Genomic DNA, 20,798 nt, shown 5'->3' with positions numbered 1-20,798 from the left:
CGTTCTCCTGCGAGCTTGGCAGGTACCCTCACGTACCGCTTGGGGCTGGCAGCAGGCATTTTTGTTATTCTAAGCTTCAAAGGCTTGAACCTTAGCATTCCCACAGCCACTGTCTTTTTGGGAAAGCTGCACAGGGGAAGCCTCAGTAATTGAGTTTTCTTATAAATCACATGTATTGTCATTTTAACCTTGTATTTTGTGACCACTGTTTAGATAAACATCCTGCCTCAGTGGGCAGGAAAGTGATTTCTTTCTAGCACTGTTGAATCCTTCATCCCAAGGAGAGCAAGATTTCTGGGATCCAGATCCTGATGGTTTTATTTTTCACAAACCCATCACAGTTGCATTTACTGTGATAAATACAAAACCAAATAGATTTTTTTAAATGCTTTTTATATTAAAAAAAATTAAAATACATTTTAGTGACATTGTAATATTCCATATCCAACCAATTTTGAATTTGTAACAATTTAAGTCCCAAGTTTAATCGACTTACTATGCTTCTGAACTCAGCAGACTCAGGAATTTAAATAGTAGGAAGTGTTTTAGGTGAAATTTAAAATGTAGTGCTAAATGAAATCCACAGTGCATCTCTGCAACTATCTGGCACACAAATTCTCAACAGGCTGGTTGCCTCGTCCCTAGCATACCTCTGTTCCTCTAAGCTGTTCCTTTGCACAGCGCACCTCTGTTGTGCAGTCTTCCTTGCCTGTATTGATCCACCCCAGTCCTCAATCATGCAAGCTACCCCACCAACACTTCTACAATTCCTATGATGCTGGAGCTCTGTGACTGCATGGACTTCCAATTCCCACCGTTTCCTAGGCTGCATCATTAAAGAATTAAGAATTAGGAGTTTTAAGTTATCCTATTTTTAAGTTAATATAACTGATATTCTTTAGGTTAAGAAAAATTATATTCCCTACATTACCTTGACCTTTTAAAATGACAATGAATTAGTATCTGTTAATTAAACAGATAACATACAATAACATTATTCATTAATGACTAATGATGACAATGATAATTTGTTATCTGTTATGACAGCATGACTGCAGACGTTGTGTGTGTGTGTGCACACGCATGTGGGGGGGGGCTTAACACACACAGAAAGACTGTAAATATCATTCTTTAAAAAATAATTTATTCCTTATGAAGAAAGCAGAATGAGGATCTTGCATAAAAAAAACCATATTTGTAGCAGCTAACATAGCAACAGGTTGCTGCTTTCAACCCTCTACTGATAGATCATTACAGAATTATTATGACCAGCAGGAGAGCCACATACACCCAGTCACAAAGCATGGAGTTTTCCCCCAAATACTCGTAAATCTTTTGTGTCTTCTCGATTTTAAAGGGCAAAGCATACCCTATTAAAAAAAAAAAAGGATAAAACAGAATTATCATAGTATAGCTTCCCATGGATTTTCCCTTGAAACTCCCATATGTCCTCATTAGAAGACATACAAAAACATCTAGAAAGCTGAGTTAATTGTGCATAAAATGGAAAAAAACCTTGTCAAATGGAATGTTTCTGACATAGCTGTGTTGAGCATCACACACATGTACCAGATTGAGGGCAGCTACAGCTGAATGTGCACCATGTAGTCATTTATCTAGGTACCAAGAAAAAATTGTGTGACTATTGCATTTCCATGGAGAGAGAGAGGAGACAACCAAAAAAACCCAGAACAAAACAAATACATGCATAGGCAAGAAATCCAAGGGAAGTTTCTGACCATTCATCCAATAATAAAAAAAACATTAAAAAGGTGGAAGACTAGGACTGTCCCAAATGACATCAATATGGAAAATGCAACGCCAGCTCTAAAATGTTGTTTCCCCTTTTATAAAAATATTTGCCACTGTGTAGAAAATTTCAAGCCAAGTACACTTCACATCTGCAAATGGCCCCAACTATTTGAGTAACTGATAGGTCCTATGTATTGCATAAATGTTCTGAAGAACTAACGAGTCTATTTAACCTTTACTCATGACATCAGAGGTATGTCAAGCTAGTTCAAGCTAATAATTTCACTGCAACAGAAAGCAGAAGATGCTGAAGTCTTTGTGGTTGGTTAATAAATAAGATCACAAACAAGAAACAACCAAGTCATATATGGTAGTTTGCTTGCTTGCTTCTAAGAATTTTGGTCTGGGCCAACAATTCTCCCACAGGTGCTATTTCTTGTCTAGGCATTGTTCCTGGAAAAAATACAGGGGAATTTACTCTTTTTAAAGAGATGCTGTCTTTCTGTCAATCTACTACTGTACAACGTATAGTATATTTTCTTTCGTTGGGAACCGTCACTGTCAAGATCTCCACTGAATATACTTACTAAATGTGTGATGCGTGCCATAGAGCTGTGCTGATAAACTAACCTAGTGTTAGGCATATTTACAGAAGAGATTAAATTATCAGATATACTGAGAAAAGATTGCACCCTAAAGGCCCCAGCTCGAAAGAAAGAAAAAAAACCAAAACACCCAGATTTCCCCCCAAAATCACTTCTTCATCAGCTGCTGGAATCCAGGCAATACTACTTGTACTTCTAATTCAGGACTATAGTTGGAAGAATGTTAATTATTAAAGCACGTGCAGTGAAATATATGCAGGTTTGCCTTTTAAATCTCCCTTCTGACACTGCTCTGTCAGGACAAGATTCTCACTTCATCTGAACTGCCAAACACCAAAGTCTCTATACAGTAAAACAACGCACAGTTCCATTACTGCGCATTTTTACAGTTCACTTCTTCCAGGAGCCACTCAATTCCATTTAGCAATCCAGCTAAAGTTGCAGCTACAGTGTCCTGCACCTGTAAAAATAAAAAAAAAGATAATATATTAGAGGTAACGTAACAGGATCTAACAGCATTTTAGCATCACTCCATGTCTATCCTTACAGTCAGAAATACTCCTATCAAATCTAAACTTTTATCACTGGTTTAAAGGTCCCTTAGACAAAAAAGGTTTCTTAAGAGTAAGGTACAAAAAGAAAACACTACTCTTTTCAAAATTAATTATAAGACCCATTAGGAAAGCCTTGCATTCTTGGTATCAAGGTGAATTTTATCTCAATTGTTCCATCAGCTATTCTGGAACATTATACTTACTTTACGGATGAGAATCTACTTGAAAATTCTTCTTGTAACTCTTAAAGCAAAAATGCTGCCAGCTTTAGAATTCAATATGTATTATTAATTCTCAGAATTTGTAACGTATTATAGAGTAGCTATTATAAATGGTATGTTTTTAAAAAAGCCTGTAAACATTTTCCTTATGAAAACAAAGGAATTCTCTCAAATGAGGATTTTGTTTTTTCTGATTAAGTATTACTCTTTGGCTACACAATGTCACCAAAAATAAATCATGTGTGGCTGAGCCATACTGATATATACTGTGCTTGACAAGCATAAAAGAACAGGTTCAGGACCTCACGTGCTACGTAACAAACTGGTTTGTCAAAAACCAAATGTATCACGTGAAGCGAGTGACAAGTCTCCTGAAAATGGCAGAAAAATCTACCTTGTGTCCAAGGCCTTGGGTCACGACTCAGGAAATTTAGATTTAAATTAACTGAAGCTTCCTTACTCTCTTCAAGGCCAGCATTTTGTCCTTCCTTACATTCTGGCTCCATCTGAAGTTTCTTGTGTGTTCCTGGGCAAGCCACTTAGCTCCCCTATGTTCAGACAGGCTAATGCTTCATTTTAGAGGACCAGAGAAACTAAATTCTTCACTTAAGTGGAGAGCTCACGTACCAGTGTTGAAAGCTGCACACTTGCTTAGGTAGGTACAGTTCAGGAACTACCATAAGCCTAAACTAAATTTAAGCCACAGAGAAACAGAAAATAAAGGTTTAAAAGCAAGTACCATCCAGGGCTGACGCAGCAGATTTAGTTGTAACTGATGTGCCATGTAAACACATGGAATTCTCTTCACACCAATGTGAGAGACACAAGACAAAACTAGCAGAGGTCTGTTTGGAGGCCCGAGAGCTGGATCAATCATTGCCAAAATACGAGCCAGTTCCTCTTGACGATCATGCTCTAAGAAACAATTTTAAATGTATGAGTATTAAATATATGCAAATCGCAAGGAGAACTTTTTTTTTTTTTTTTTTTTTTACTTTTCAAATATTTAAGATTTCAGAGGTGAGGAAACAGAAGGCTGGAAGGGATATGGCCAAATTATCTAGTTCTGCTTATCACAAGGCTGGATCATCCGCACTCATGTCACACAGATGTTCGTGTCACACTTAGATGTTACTTAAAGATCTCCATAGATTCTACAGGCAGCCTATTCCATTCCTTAACATCAGAGCGTTTTCCAGATACCTCACAGAGATCAAACTTGCAACAAGCCATTAAGAAATACTCACACACTGCACAGTCAGCAGCCCTTCCATAGTGAGCGTACTTTTCTCTTTAGTATATCCCTTCACATTTTTTTTACCCTCTTCTTTCCTGAGCTAGCCCTTTCCCTCCATTTAAAGTTGATGAATGTAAAGACAATTACCATAATAGGTATTTGCATTATCCTCTTATAGGACTACTTTGATTTAGACTAATTGCATCTTTTACTACAGTTTTCCTGGTGAAGGTTCTGTTTCCAGGCTATTACACCATCACTGATGCATTTCAGGCTGCTTCTCCTATCCACGCCCAGGTTTTTTTGGGGGGTTGTTTTTTTTTTAATCCAGACCATTTCCCACATGTAGCTTAGATAGCAACCATATCAGTATCCACCATAAACAAAAGAAGGGGCCATAACCCCCCACAGGGAGATAAGGGAGAGTGTCTAGGATAGGGGGCCTCTGACTAGATAAGCCATGAAGAAACAGCACTAATGAAGCAGATTTTGAAAGAATCAGGACATGGATTTTGATGTATGGCATATTCTTTGCAATCTTTTATGACATTTCAATCATTCACAAAATACGAATAAATAAAATAAAGAGAAACCCCTTACTTTTATGAGCTTCTGCATTAGCAACATAAATGAATCCATCAACTACTTCGCACACCTTTTTCACTTGAGCTATTACACTGTAGTGCACAGCTTGCTGATTCCCTACTACGCTGTTCTCTTGGTAGAACATCTTATTCACAGCAACAGCTTGCTCTGCCCTTGCTCTCCTCCTTTCCACACTGAAAGATATTTCCATATTTCAGTAGTCAGGTTAATTGAGAATGCAAAAACTCAATTTTGAGAGTCTAGGCAGCACAGGAAAGGGACAGGAAAATGGCCTGAGCCAGCAGAATAGTTTCATTTATCCCTGCCCCCTCCCTCCCCTTCTTTTCTAGTGTACATATACAGATGGTTAGCAATCTGCAAGACATGTATGAAAATACACTCCAGGATGAGTTTATACAGGTGTTTCAAAAGGGAATCAATCAAGGTATCAAGAAGGATAGAAGCACCTGTTATGTATGTCACACACATTTGCTATGTATAAGGTTTGGAAAAGGTGTATTACTTCCACATGAAAATTTAGCAGTTGGAGAAAGAAAGAAAAAGTGAAGATATGCATTGAAGCTTCAGTTTATAACAGATATCCATGCACGTGAATGCACACTTAAAAATCACATGACAAAAACATGAGGACAAGTATGAAATAACCGAGAAACTGTACTTTTTTTTTGGTGAACAAATCTTACCTGGTGGTTGAATACAATGTCAGAACATTGAATTTCTGATTGTTATTAAACTGAAAACTGACTCCTGATCCAATTCCTACAGGGAAAAAAATGAATATATGAGATTACAATGATTTGGTTACTGAATACAACTAAGTGGCAGGCTGAAAATTCCAGTGGTGCTATAAAATGGATATATCCAAGCCTAGGTGTTGCTGTTAGGGGTAGCATATTTACTATTTTACGATGAAATTTTATACATGCTCTAACTGATCAGACTATTAATTTAATTAAAATTAATTCAACAGTATTAAAAGAAAACAAGGAAGCATTTCCACGTTTCTGATACTTAGACTTGAACCTAGAAACTTAAGTCAGAGAGGAGCTAGACTTGCGATTATTAGCCGAAACTGGCATAGCAAAGGCTCTAGTCTGTTTACAACAGGCTGCATTGAAAAGAACATGAGAGAAAAAAAGGAAACAACACTAAGAAACCGTATTTTCACATTTTCTATAAATACAATTTAATTATTCCTACTCTGCTGTGCTGAAATAAACATTAATGAAAAAGTAATAAATTTTTGTCTCTGGTTTGGACTGAAGTGAAATTACAGATGTTCAACACTATGTTTTTAAACATCGAAAAAAAATCCTTCACCTGCTCTTACAACTCTTCTAAATGAAATTTACACCATTTGACACCACAAGACTGAATCATACAAAGGATCAGTCTTGACTTCCTGTATAAAAACAGAACTGTTTTTTAGCCACTTACTGCAAGCAGTACCTAAAGAAAGTTCTGTCTGCATTTATCCATTACAACAGCAGGTGTGACATGGAATTTAGGATCAGAATAGAAGTACAAGGAGCAAAATGATCCTTCCAACATTGTGCAAATTTAATTGTAAATTCACTGCAGCTATAGCTTTATCCCAAATGTTCATTGCATTTATCCTTCTGAATAAATACAAGATGAGAAAATATTTTTTTTTACCATTATGCTATTGAGTTTCAAGGGGAGAAAAAAGCATCCCTTTTCTCCATTTCTCCCCCAATGTTTTTTGTGTTATATCTGTTTACAAAATAAAAAAGCCAAAACCCCAAACCAGAATTACCATGAATTTGTCTTTGAGGTAGGCCAGCTACTAGCAGAATTTCTGGGCATGTCATCATCTTTCGCACTAAGGAGTCGTCCAGCTCTTCCAAACCTGGCCCAAACATAGCAAAGCGAGGTTCTGCCTGAGTGACCAGTGATTGCAAAAAGGAAGTCACAGCCCCATACCGGGGACGGCTTGATTTCAAACTTCTTCTACTCTGAGGACAGCTTTTTTTATATCTGTGTAAAATAGACGCAACTAGAAATTAAACACAAAATACAAAAGAGGTATTAATTGAACAACATAAATTGAGTTAGGTCCTACACTTCCTATGCTTTGTTACCAGTACAACTTAAGCACAGGTCAAAAATGGTAAAGTTCCAAACTGATGGTTTCAAGCACCAGTACAAAGCAGGTAAAGGCATCAGTACTTTCAAAGTCCAAATACTGACTTTTTTGACCTTAGTACACCTCTATCTACGGATCTTTTAGTTGACTTTAAAAAATAAAATAAATTACAAGTTCCCCCACCCTCGCTGAACACACAATATTGGTAAAATAACATCAAAGCTGATGAGTCACATACAATATAAAAATGTGAGACTTTCGAGTGCCTTTCAAACCTTAATTAGACCGCTTTTGTGTTTATTAACTATGAAACAGGTAACCCCACCTGAAAAGGACCACTTCCCCTGTAGGCACACAGAATGCATGTGTGAAAGGAGACAGGTGGTGTCTGCAAGCTTATATGCTCATTTGATGCAGAAGCTAGAAGGCATGAGAAGACTTCGGTAATCAAGGGAAAGAAGTAACAGCCATAGAAGTGACGGACATCCTGGAGAAGCAGCTTCAGTCTTTGCTTCTGTGGTCACAGTAGGCTGCTGCTGGACAAATCACTTCACGGAAACATTAAACATGTGCTCCTCTACACCCAAATTGAGACACTTCAGTTAAGATCAGCAAAACCATTAAGTGCTCACAGGCACAATGGAAATCAGTGACAGGTGGCTTCAAATAGGTGATGCTCTGAAGTATTCCGACCTAAAGAGATTTAAATCCAATGTTCAAAATCCGTAGATATTTTGCACTTCAAATTCTGGGTGCGTCTTTCCCATCTGTAAAGTGGGGATGAAGGGCACAGAGACTGCAGAGGTTAGCGCACCTATCATGAAGCAACAGTTTTATTAAATCACCTTTGGAAAATTTAACTGCACATTAAAAAAATTACTGCAAATTAATTAAGGGAATTGAACGAAGTTTAAAAAAAACCTACAGAATAATCTGCTTGACTTAAAGAGTTCTTCTCAGTCATCCAAACACGTTATGAGTGTTGCTATGCTCTTCAAATATACTAGCTAAAAAGACTAGGAACCATAGTCTTTGTCTTACGGACTTTGACCACCAAAGCTAAAGCAGTACTACTTGTTATTCTGTGCACCTGAAAAAAAGATTTTTTTTTCTTAGGTCTTCCAGGTAAGATGAAAAAAAAAAGACTCATTCCATTCGCTGCTGTTCGAAGACTTCTTAGTCCTTTTATTAAAATAAGAAATCATTTGTCATTGTACTGAGAGTGAAGAATACACTTTTATCAAGATCAACAGTACACACAGCTTGAGATGACTGTTTCTGTGGCATAGCAGACATGCAGTTTACAAAAAGCTTTAATTTGCAACGCTTGACTTTTTTACAGCATTTTACATTCTTGTTGAATTCCAAACAGAAAGAGCTGACCAAACTGCCAAAAACCAGGAAACTGTATTTCCAAAATAAACAATGGATTTGAGACACATCACAATTTAAGCAGCGGCTTACGGCACAGCTTTACTGCTGTGAATATGAAGCACGCCTGTGGGCTCTTACTGCTGTAGAGAGACTGAAAGTTGTGTGAGAGAATGTGAAGATACTTACACTGCCATGTAATCGTACAGCGCATTGTCGCTGACCTCTGAAAAGGCTTTATTAAAAATCTCCACATCTGGGAGCGATTTCCAATCAACGGATGTCCAGAAGGGGAGATCCCTCAGGAGGAAATACCTCCACAACAACGGATCTTGCACAGCCGCCCTCCAATAGCAACTCGTGCTTCCCAAACGGCACAAATCTTGGGGCGAGAGGAAGGACATGATGTTCAGCTGCACGTCGATCTGAAAACCGTCGAGAGCAGCGGTTTAACGACCCACGGGTCAAGCAGTGAAGATGCAAGAGGCGGGATGGAGAGCTTTCCCACACACACCGCACACGCACACCCCGACTGGGCCCCACTCACCGGCAGCGCCTGCAGGGCGCTCACCTCCTCCGCATCCTCCGGGAGCGCTGGAGGCGGGGGACCCGCGAACGCGGCGGTACCGCCGCGTTCGCGGGTCCCCCGCCTCCAGCGCTCCCGGAGGACGCGCAGGCGACCCCGCACAGCGGCCTCCAAGCCGCCCCGCTCCTCCGCTCCGCCGGCCGCCATGCCGCTCGGCCCCGCCACCGCCCCTCAGACCTAGAGCGCCGGCGCCGGAGCGGAGGGACAAGCAGCTGTGGCAGCGTGGCGGAGATGTCGTCATCCTTGGCTGCCAGCTTATGACACAGCCAGTTTTGTCTAGAAATAGCGGATTAGACTTCAGCCCTGTATTCCGGGAGTTCTTTCCATGCATGTTTTTAATACAACGGAAGTATACATTTTGGTAAGAACGCTCAGACACTGAAGCAGAGACCACCGCCCTAAGCGCGCTCTTCGGACGCGAGGTTTCTTCCAGCACGGCCAAAGCAGCCTGTTTTAGTTGTGGGATTTCACAAAGTAACACAACATTTGTTTTGCAGTTGTTGTGTTCCACCCTTGGCCTTTTAAAGGACCTTCACATACAGCCACATACTTCGTTAACATGTTTTTGCCCGTTTCTCGGAAATCCAGCGACACGCTCTGTGATCTGCAGCTCAGGTCACTGTTAGAGACAGGATCTATCGTCTCAAGGCTTTCCTGCTTCCCTTCTCCACAGTGTTGCAGTCCCCAGTAGCACATTTCTCCACTGTACATCATCGCCAGTAAGTGAGTGTCACTAAATATACCTGCAAAGATAATTTAGATCAAGTACTTCCTTGTTCTAAGCAAGCACACAGCTTGATAACTTCAATTTTGTTTTTTTTCAGTAACACTGGAAAAAAATCCCAAAAAGGGCAGCATAAGCCTATTAAAGAGGTACATAAAAAACCAAATTTTAACCATGAGATGACTGACACTACCCAGAAGATAACCTGGATCAAGGCCTTGCTCATTACTCTATCCATTTTGCCCCTCCATAACACTAAAAGTTTTAAGACTGCCATATAAATATCATTTCTGATAATTGTGTTTGCCTATTTATCGTTGAGAATTTCAGTACTTCTTTACAATCCATCTAGCACAGGCATGATGATTATGCTTATTTACTTTAGAATACTTCTGTGCCTCCCACAATTTAAGCCTAAAAGAAGATGCTGTTTGAGCATCATCTTAACTCAGGTTAACCAGCAGCAGCTTTAGTATTTGAATAGAAAGCCACATATGTGCCCATGGTCACTGAAAAAAAAAAAAATCCTGCTAAATAAATCTACAAATCAGTTACTGAACTTGGCTTTGCATTGTGGAGCTGAATTGGACCAATGCCGCTTTGAGATGAAACCAAGCAAGAAGGTGCTCCATCCCCCCACAGCCAGAGTACAGCTAGTTTTGAGTGTGTACAACGTGGACACCATGTCCTCAGCACCAGCTGTTTTACCTTACAAATCTCCTCCTGCTGCATCACCCTACCTACACCGCACTGATGCAGCCTCAGATCCTCATGTAAATGTACTACAGTAATGCAACTTACATAAAGCTACATAAAGTGGAGACAGAATAAAAGTTTGGCAAATCTAACCAATTCTGCATGTACTTTCCACCTGTGTGAAGTCAGTAATTTTGTGTTTTTATCTGTGTTTTCCTAGATCTAAACAGGAAGGCCAACATGGGAACATCTAGCACCCTCTGCAGTCATATTTGTGCTTTCAACATTTGTCAGTTGACAACTGGACGGTTGTAAAACAAACATGCTGTACATAAAACACCCATTGCCTCAGTTCACTTTCCTCCAGTGCACTCAAAAAACATAGGGAAAATGAGCACTGCCACCCCCTACAATCCCCGGGTCAAAAAGAAGGGGGGGGAAGGGGAGAGCACTGCTGTCTGCTTATCTTTCTCATCTATCTTTTTGTTCTAAAAAGTGACAGTTTTTGAATACAAAGTCAAACAACAAAAATACATAATTAAGCATTTCATAAAGTGCAACAGTTATTAAGAGGAGTGGGTTGTGGGGTTTTTGGAGTTCGTTTTTTTTTTTCTTTACCTTCACTGAGTAATCTAGCTGTGTCTTTATCTTGAAGTAAGACATCTTCATTTAGCTGAAGAGGGCATCTAAAGCTAAGCATCTTCATCAAGTAATGGACTCCATCATTAAGACACTGAGTACAGTTAAAAAAATGAGGGAAAAAAAATTTTTAGGTAAGTTCCGATTAATTTAGTGATAGCCAGAAATACTTCTCACTGTGAATTTCCCAAAACCCTATTTAAAAGGAAACAAAAAAGCAGCTGTATTTAAAAAGCAAAGAGTCAAACTTTAAAACTGTATTCACATGCTCATAGAACTTTTTAATCTCCTTTACCTTTTTAAATGTGGCAATGTTTTCTTGTAGCCATTCGCTCCTTTCTTTTGCTGTATGGCAATACATGTAAAGCAGGGCTCCTTTTCTCCAGTAAAGACATTCTAACAACTCTGCACCATGGATGTTGATGGGCTGAAATAAAGTCACAGACACAAGCCTAATACTTTGGATTTAAACTGCCAAAAGCACATGGAATCATGAAATGTTAGCAAGAAAAATTCTGAGCACGCAATGAGAAAAATTCTGAGCACGCAATCAGGAACCAGTATTTAAACACAAATAAGACTGGAAAATTTTTCAAAAGATCTTAAATTCTGCCCATCGAAAATACAAATACTACTATCCTGTTTCAGATTTTTTATTTTTAAATCATGAAATAATTAATTCTCTGGCTGAATACCGTTAGTACTCACTTCTTCATTTATGTTGCATTCCCTTACTAGGGCTTCTGGTTCTGAAAGAATACAAATAAGTTCTTTAACTTTTTGCAAGGAAGATTCTTCTGGAAAATCTTCATCCACAAGCTGGTTCTCCTCAAAATATGTAATGTCTAAGACAGCCTATGAAAACAAGAAAATACACAATGTAAAAATGCTACCAGCAAAATAATCAAATGGTGGCGTGCAGCAACATACAAACTTGTTACAGTTTATGAAACGTGACAATTTTAAGGTAATTTTTAACATTTAGTTTACAAAAGCTGCAAGTTAAATTTGTAAATTGTAGTATTGTAAAACTGTTGACAGTGAACATAAACTCAAATCCGTTTCTGTCCTTACAGTAGCAGCACAATTATTATCGACTCCAAGTTACCTTCTTATCCAGGCAACAGCAGCCCTGCACTTCATGGATGTTCACCTCACACACCAAGTAAGAGAGATGCCTTTCTGCTATACCTCTTTTCTACACCCTACCCTCTCCCATACCAAATCTACACAGTAGATTTTCTTGAAAGGGAGTTCTTAATGCTTTAAATATACTACCTGTGTATAGAGCTGCAAAAGCGTGGAAGGATGTTCTTTCCCTTCGTTACAGAGGTCCTTCAGTTTGTCGAGAGTAGCAGAGCCCTTTGCTAAGAAGGTATCTAAAGGAAGAACACAACGCTTCCTTAGCACGGAAAAGCACCCAGCAAGTGCCTTGCTTACTCTCCCTTTTCACGTCGTAAGGTTTTATCCATCCTTGCCCTATCTATAACAGCAGCTGAATAACACAGCATTTAAACAGGCCCGTTGTCCTCTTAGGCTACGTTCTAGAGTTCACGACTCTAGAGTCTTGGACTCTAGTCTAAGGGTACAGGACTAAATTAAGGGCATCCGTGCTTACGGTCTGATGTTCAAAACCAATTCCACGCACTCCACTTGCAAAGAAGTCATATACCAAAAGCACAACTTGCTAACGCGCAGGGACACATTTTAGGCCTCGGCAGCCCTGCTCCACAGGAACGTCTGCAGACGGAGGCCCGGGCCGGCACCAGCCGCACTGCTCCTGGGCCGAGCCTCTTTTTGTAGAAGGAAGAAGCGGAGCCGTCAGCAGCTGCCCCGCAGCCGGGGCTCCGCGCCCCCGGCCCGCTCCCCCCGCGCTGCGGGATGCCGCACCGCGCGACGGCAGCAGAGGGCGGAGCGGGCCCGCAGGAACGCCGGGCACGGCCCAGCCCCGTCCCCTCCCTCCTCCGGCCTCTCACCGTCGCCGCCCGCTCCCCTGGGCGCCGCCAGCCGCCGGCCCAGCGCCGCCAGCCGCGGCCGCAGCGCGGACACCGCACCCCCCGCCTCGGCGCTCCCCGCCTCCGCCATCCCCGCCGCCTGGCTCGGCCCGGCTCGGCTCGGCTCGGCCCGGCACGGCCCGGCTCGGCTCGGCCCGGCCCGGCACGGCACGGCACGGCACCGCGCCCCGCTCCGCGCAAGGCGGCTGGGGGCGGCCGCGAGGACGGGCCCAGCCCGCGGCGCCTCCGGCGGGGCGGGGGCCGTGCGGGCGGGGGGACGCGCGCAGGCGCAGCAGCGCCGGGGCCGCGGGCGCCGAGGGGCCGCGCCTCCCTGCCGGTGCGCGGCGCCTGCCCCGCCGGGGCGGGAGCGGGAGGCCGGGAGGCCGCGCTGCCGGTGGGGCTGCGGCGGGGCAGGCGGGGCGGGAGCGGCGGCCGCTGCGTGCCGGCGCCGCGGCTCCCCGGCTGTCTGCTGCCGGCTGGGCCTGCCAGCCCCGGCGGCGGTGGGGCTTAATTGGCCCCATCTGACCTCCAGGCCGAGGCCGCGGGGGACCGGGGCACCTCCGGCCTCCCCGGTACTGCGTCAGGCTGAGCGGACAGGCGGTGGAACGGCAGCGGGCCTGCTGGGCAGGCCTTGTGCGCCCTGAAGGCTGGGACTTCAGGTTTATTCTTACGTGGACTTTAAAGCTCTTTCATATCGGACATCCGTGGCTTCTGCAGAGCTGCGCCGGGGTCCCCGGGGAGACTCCTTGGCGTGTCCCTGCGTTGCCCCCATCAAATGGTGCTCTCCAGCCTCGCGGCGGAATAGGTCTCGCCCATAAGCGAAGGTTTTTTAAGACCAAACCCACATTTTTTGTCAACACATACGTTTTTATTGGTGGTATTTTGCTTACATTTTAGTGTTGTGTTACTTAACACGTAGAGGTACAGCTGTACAAGTACAGTTAAACCATCTTCAGACTGCATACCTGTGGTTAGAGGAATGAGACTTCTGCTCCAGTTTTTTAAATAGCACATGTCATGAACTTCAGAAGTGCTAAATAGCTTCTGTGTTATGAGGGGAAAACAGTAAGTTTTCCTTTTATTTTTAACAAATTCTTGCTACTGCCCCGCAGTAATTCATCAAATATTTTATGTTGTGCAGTTATAAAAATGCTGTATTTCACTATATTGCTTCTCTAGCTTTCTCCATCTCTCTACCTGCTGGAAAAAGCTAATACTTCAGTGTCCATTGGAGTAGTGTGTCATGAGCTCACACAATATTCTGCATTTTGTTAGCTTGAATATTTTAAAAGAATAATTGACTTAAAGACATTTTCCCCTTTTCAAGTCATACAGCGTTCATTCTGTTAGTGCCTGTGTCCCACAGAAGTACTTAAAAAAAAAAACCAAACCAGAAAAAAGTGCCATTTACTGGGGTACTTTAGGTAATGAAAAACGGTCTACTTACAGACACAGATGTTTTTGCTGTTGCCTGTGTTATGAAAGAGTTGCCAAACAGATCAAATACAACCAAAAAAACCTCCTAAAAAGCAAAATTGTGTTTGCTTCCAGAAATGGCTTGCTATCTAGAAGAAATCTCTTAATGTTTTGGTTGGATATGCATTGTCATTTATTCCTGCATAGTCCATAGCCAGACACAATTTTTTATCTAAGGAACAGTTGTGTTAACAATACCAGAAGTATTATGGTAGTTAACCATACGATACCTGAGAGGAGATGGTGTTTCATGTTTTAAGAGAAATACAGCACTTCCCCTTTGTCAGTTTTGGGACTGAAGAATGGCTGTGCATTGATAAGTTCCCTTCTTCAGACCCTTTGCGTGCTTGGTCCTGCCCTTACTTCTCTGTTTCAATACCCAGCTATGATTTTGTGTTGCTTTCTTAGTTGCTTTCTTCATACCTAGTCAAGTGGGCAGGTGGGTCTGCCCTTAATAGTGAAGGAGATGCCATCCAGCTTTCAAGATGTCTCTTGTAAAAAAAAAAATTTAAAAAAAAAAACAAGGGAAAAAAACAAACCAAAACAAAACCAAAATAGTTGTGTGCTGACTCATTTGATAAAGGAAGTGGTATCTTTTTTTCTTCTGTGCTTCAGGCACTGCTGCAGCTTACTTTAGCTGTATCTGTTTTGAAAGCTAGATGTAGATGCAATTACTTTTTTCCAGAAGTTGTTATCCACTCTTTCTTTAAATATACAGTGAAATCTGGTTTTGACCTTTCTCATCAGCAGCTGAGATGGAAGAGGTGCGTTTCTGTTAATACCAAGCTGGTAAAATAGAAGCTACTACAAATGTTAAAAAAAGGGGCTGATGTCCACTTCTCTGAGGAAAAAGAGGACCTGGAAGATTTTTAGTGGGGTTTTTTTATTTATTTATCCCCCCCCCCCACCTGATTTTGCCATGTGTGAGGGAGCAGAAGACATCTCTAGTGGCTTTCAAGTGTTTTTCTTGTCTTATACCCTACATACTCCCTGTTGGGAGCTGGTTTGTGAGGAACAGAGGTGGCAGGACTTCTGGTCAAACACCTGAGAGCCTGCAGAGCCTGGAAGAGGGGGTGCTGCGCCTCACTGCGGTGGGCAAGCCCTCGCCTCCCCCTGGGCTCTGCCTCGCTCCTGGCTGGAGTGGCCTCTGAACAGCCCCGTGTCCATCCCTTCCTCAAACCGTATTCCCTCCGGCTCTGAACCCCCAAGCTGCATGTTGTAGTTTGTGTAGCTACTGTGCTAGTCTTCTCTCCACACCTTGCACTTGTGCTTGGATCCGAAGACTGGTGAAAGACGAGGTGTCTGATTATTTGAGAGAACAGGGACCTCAATTTGCCTTATATTTTGTTTTTGCTTAGAACCTATTCAGATAAAATCCCTGCCAGATATTTGAAAGAGAATGACCTGGTTTGGGGTTTGCTGCCTCTCACTGTTCTTTTCAGGGCTGGGATGTCTTAAAATTCAACTTCTCAGAGCTTCACACAAAGATAAGTTGCATCCAGTATTTTTCTGATAATTTTCTGTGTTTAAGAAAAACTCTTTCTGGGTGACACATCATAAATTATGTTGAAGCAAAAAAACATTTCACTCCACAAAGTTACTTTGGGGAATAGTTACAGTACGGTAAAATGAGCTCAAGTGAAGGGATTCGTGTGAGATTTGTGATCTTTCAGTGCCTAGCACTACCTGTTTTTAAGGCTGCTGTTACTAATAAGGGAAGGCGTAAGGTGTTGGCTGTTTAGAGACAGGCTCTGCTCCTAAATTGGTGGAAGCACAACAGGAAAAGTGTTGTGGTGTGTAAACAGTTGTGGTTGATGGAAGAGGGAAAGCTGTTAAGATTTTGTCCTTCAGAGCCAAGAATATGGCATCACCACAACTGTTCTCCTGTTATTTTGGGCTTATATATATCTGTGTGTGTATGTGCATGTATGTATATATAGTGTGAATGTAAAGTAGATTCTGTAGATTGCTGCAGTAGTTTCTGCTGCTTCTTTCCTTCCAAACCACATACTCTTTCTGTCCTTCCGAGATCTGTGTGTGTAAATGTATATGCTGCTAGAGAACAGACTGGTTGTAACTATACACTTTGGAATTATTTTTGTCCTGTGGTATTCCGTCAACACTTACTGACTGTCCTGATATATGTAACTGTGAGACTGGGCTAGCCTGACATCTCTGAATACTGGAAAACTTTGAACATATTAGAACAACTACTGTCATGGATATGCATAATCTACCTTGCTTTAGAAGTTCTGTGACATCTTTTATTTCTGAAAGTTAAATGAACAATACTTAAACACGTGTGTTGTTCCTCTGTATATTTAGTATTATCAAAACTAGGATATCAAAACTAAAAACTAAGGTTTTTAGCCTTAATTAAAAATACAGAATTGTCTAGAGAAAGCAGCTTTGCACAGCAATCATTGATACACTTTTATCATTATTAGCAGCTTCAAGAATTTTTAAGGTGTGCAGGTTGTGCAAGTTTTCTTGAACTATGGCACCTAAGTGGGGTGATAATGAACTTGCACCAATTTTCTTGAACTGTGGCACCTAAGTGGGGTGATAATGAACTCATACTAATTCGTGGAGAAAGTAGCCAAGAGGGAAATTTCGTTGGGTTCCAGTGAACTGTATATGTTCATAGAATCACAGAATGTCTTGAGTTGGAAGGGACCCACCATGATCATCAAGTCCAACTCCCTGCTCCTCGCAGGACCATCTAAAACTAAACTGCATGACTAAGAGTGTCATCCAGATGCTCCTTGAACTCTCACAGGGTTGGTGCCATGACCACTTCCCTGGGGAGCCTGTTCCAGTGACCAGCCACCCTCTCAGTGAAGAACCTTTTCCTAATGTCCAACCTGAGCTTCCCCGCACACAGCTCCACTCCATCTCCTCGTGTCCTGTCGCTGGTCACCAGAGAGAGGAGATCAGCACCTCCCCTCCGCTGCCCCCCGAGGAAGGTGCAGACTGCCAGGAGGGCACCCCTCAGCCCCCTGACTGTGTTCTGGTTTGATCTCTAGAAAGCAAGCTGGAATAAAGAGGCTTTCCTTTCAGCAAATTAGTCCTCTGACCAGAGTTACTAAGCCTGGGGATGATTACTGGATTACTTATTGCTTGCTTTGGTTATGAACTGACTCTTAACATTTTAAAAAAATGTTTTAAAAAAAAGAGGAAAAAAAAGGAAAAAAAGAAAGGAAAAAAAGCGTATGTGTGGAGGTGGAAGTAGTTATTAATGGAAAAATTGAATGGGAAGACAGATGGAAAAACTAGATTAGACCTGATCAAACAAGACTCAAAAGATGTCAGACATTGTCCCTTATCTAGCAGATCCTAACAGTTTTAGAGTCTGTGGTCAAAATTTGTCTTCAAAATGAACAGGGAAGACATCATGGATAGTAATACAGATGTACTTGGCTAATCTGAGTTTATAGCAGCATGCTTCAAGTCCTGTAGAACCTGGGAGAAATTATAATACTGTATTTGGTATAGCATCTTAGAATGACACTAAATTACTATGATTTCAAGAATAAATTTATGCCCTTATTTTGAAAGCACAAATAATGTGTGTTCCTCGTAAATTTTTATGGGTAATTTAAGTGTTAGACAGCTGTCTGAATTTAATACAGTGATTATAACTAAGACAGATGTGAGTTGACTTATGAAAGATGAGATAGGCTTATTTAGCTGTGCAATAGATTTCGCAAATGTATTTGATCTCTGGTAAATTACTTAAATTAGGGATATATTTGTAAAATGTTAAGTAGTAATGGTATATTTTTGTTAGCAAAGAAATGAGAAGCGACTTACCTTCTTTGGTGTTTTTTGTTTAAGAAAATTACAAACTTTGATAGTGTACAAAAGCATAACTACCTAAATTAGGGACAAATTCTATTTTATTGGGTGTGAATTCAGGATTTAATCAGAATTTGTGTGCGTGTGGTGGGCATTATGCTGTCTTAGAAATGAGGCTTTGCTGTTATGGTGTACCTCAAGTAACTAAGGAGCACTTTACTAAAATTAATCCAAGGTACTTGCTATTTTTACTTATGTATATGTATTAATGACATTTAGCCATACTTGTCTCCTTTGGATTGAGTAATTGAAGTTTGCTCAAAATAAGTCTGAAGTTTGCTTCAGGTCCATCTTGTTTGATTTTGCAACAGCTGATGAGCTTTAGTGAGCAAAAAGGTGAACTGATGGGACGTGCCAGCTTCACAGTCTGTTTTGTTGCTCACCTGGTCAGAGCTGCCTCAGTAACAACTGGATTGTTGCACTCAGTCTTAGATGTTGGACTTGCACCATAAACTGTGTTAGTTGAGGATTATAAGAAATGTTTATGTAAATACTTGAGAGAAACTGAATTTATTAAAATGTGTTATAGAATATTTGGTCCTTCGCATGTCTTTCATCACTGTATTCTTTGAAGCAAATATTTCTGCTCTTGAAAATAAGAAAAAAAATTTGTATTTATGCACAGAAACTATTAAATGTGGGTCTTTATTTATTGTATGTGAGCTTCATGAGTTGTATCTAATAATATCTGTAAGAAAGTTGGTCAATATTATGGTATCACCTTTCAAACGTTCCTCGGATGCACAAAAGGAGATGCACATTCTCTTTCTCTTTCACTGCATGGCTTTGCAATTACCAAGGAAGGGGTGTAAAGCTGGAATTTATTCAGAATAATGCTAAGTGCAAGATAGTTACCAAAGATTTCCTCCATGTTCATGGGATTAAGCACTATGAAATGATTTCCAGAATTTGTGTCATAGTGGTTAATGTCATGGCATTGAATAAGGAAGTATCAAATTCAGTCAGTTGTCTTAAAATAAGGCTGTGTATTCAGTCTGAAATATATCCAAGTCAGAGCATTTGATATTCATACTGTTGATGCCAAACATGAAATCAGGGCATAAGGCTGATCTGTAATGGAATTTTACCTTTCTGTAAATAGATGTGAAATATATTCATGCTGGAGATGCATGTGAGTGCCAACTATTAGCAGACATTGTAGGTGTGTCATATTTTTGTTTGCCTAACCTTGCATGACCATTCTTTGTTCTACCTGCTTTCTACTCTGTGTATAGTTCAGGTGGTGCTCTGACAAAATACAAACCAGCTGCTTTCTTACAATGTGGTCACCTGCAACCGGGACAATGTAGTACCTGATTTGCATTTAAATAGGTTCTGAACATACAAGATGATTTAGCAGTTTGATTTTTGGTTATTAGAAGTGGCATGCACTGAACTCAATGCTGGGACAGCTCTCTTCTAAAGTGACCTCCCTAGAAGAAGGGAGCATTAGAGGCTGACAAATAGGAACCACTTCTTGCTGCTTGAGAGAGAGCTGAAGTAGTTTACTTTTTAAAAAAGCAAGTATAAAGTATACAATCTTCTATAATGGAATAAAACAGTTTACTTGCAACAAGCAAGGAAACCTGCATTTTTTCTATTATATGGTTAATGATCAAAGAATGGTGTGGACTGCAGACGCTTTCATCCACAAGAATGCTTTTGCCTGCCACATGTCATTTATGGGCTCCTGTACATGTCAGTCTGGGAGAACTTGCTTACAGCAATCTTCACCCCAGTCTCCAACTGTTACAGATTACTGTGTATGTAATTCAGGGTATTACTTCACAGTTGACTTCTAGCTATCGCAGAAGTAATGTCATTTGGTCAAACAAGTGACCAGACTCAGGTCCCTAACTGCATGTTCCTGTCTTTAATTGTATTAATCCTAGAGTCGTGTGACTGTTTGGTGTGTAAGGTCAGCTCACTTATCTGACTGGATGCTGCCCATTTTTTCCACAGACCTAGTGTGCAGTTGGATCATCAAGCTGATCTGGATGGTTATAAGCTGAGACTGTGACTTCCTTCTGAAACTGTAATGTGTCACATACCCTCAGAGAACCTTCATCTGGCTTTTAGTAAAGCTCTGTGCCACCATAAGAGGTTTTATACAGTTAATTCCCTTGGATCATAGCAAAATTAAATCTACTAATTGGGGTATTGTATTAATCTATGTAGCAGTTAGCATTAAAGCTTTTCTGGTTCTTCTGGGGTTTCTCTTGAGAAAAAAACCCCCACATTCCTGAAAGGATCATGGGATGGATAAGAAGCAACCTGTACTTGAGAATGCAAGACAGAGGTGTCATGCCTTAGTTTGGGAAGCATTTCTCTTGGAAGAGTACTGGTTTAAACAGCTGCTCTGCTCTCTTGCC

General features: G+C 41.2%; 2 protein-coding genes across 3 annotated transcripts; both read right to left on the bottom strand.

Moving 5' to 3' along the window:
- Nucleotides 1-1,122: 1,122 nt before the first annotated feature.
- FBXO4 (F-box protein 4) lies at nt 1,123-9,725 on the bottom strand. 2 transcript variants are annotated; one of them, XM_075526865.1, is made up of 7 exons: nt 9,590-9,725; nt 8,643-8,878; nt 6,753-6,973; nt 5,659-5,734; nt 4,970-5,148; nt 3,872-4,047; nt 1,123-2,817 (listed from the first exon to the last, which is right to left on the bottom strand). In XM_075526865.1, the coding sequence occupies exons 2-7, from the start codon at nt 8,855-8,857 to the stop codon at nt 2,728-2,730; spliced, it is 957 nt and encodes a 318-aa protein (XP_075382980.1). In that variant the 5' UTR covers nt 8,858-8,878; nt 9,590-9,725; the 3' UTR covers nt 1,123-2,727. The 2 variants fall into 2 exon arrangements, with proteins under 2 accessions (XP_075382980.1, XP_075382979.1); XM_075526864.1 differs by lacking the exon at nt 9,590-9,725 and adding an exon at nt 9,001-9,186.
- Nucleotides 9,220-13,216, bottom strand: RIMOC1 (RAB7A interacting MON1-CCZ1 complex subunit 1). The gene is made up of 6 exons (XM_075526866.1): nt 13,075-13,216; nt 12,377-12,477; nt 11,807-11,953; nt 11,394-11,525; nt 11,078-11,192; nt 9,220-9,782 (listed from the first exon to the last, which is right to left on the bottom strand). Exons 1-6 carry the CDS (start codon nt 13,181-13,183, stop codon nt 9,493-9,495), a joined length of 894 nt encoding a protein of 297 aa, XP_075382981.1. The 5' UTR covers nt 13,184-13,216; the 3' UTR covers nt 9,220-9,492.
- Nucleotides 13,217-20,798: the final 7,582 nt, after the last annotated feature.

The sequence above is a fragment of the Mycteria americana genome, chromosome Z (assembly GCF_035582795.1).
Source record: "Mycteria americana isolate JAX WOST 10 ecotype Jacksonville Zoo and Gardens chromosome Z, USCA_MyAme_1.0, whole genome shotgun sequence".
Classification (NCBI taxonomy): Eukaryota; Metazoa; Chordata; class Aves; order Ciconiiformes; family Ciconiidae; genus Mycteria; species Mycteria americana.
This window is presented reverse-complemented; position numbering and strand designations above follow the sequence as displayed.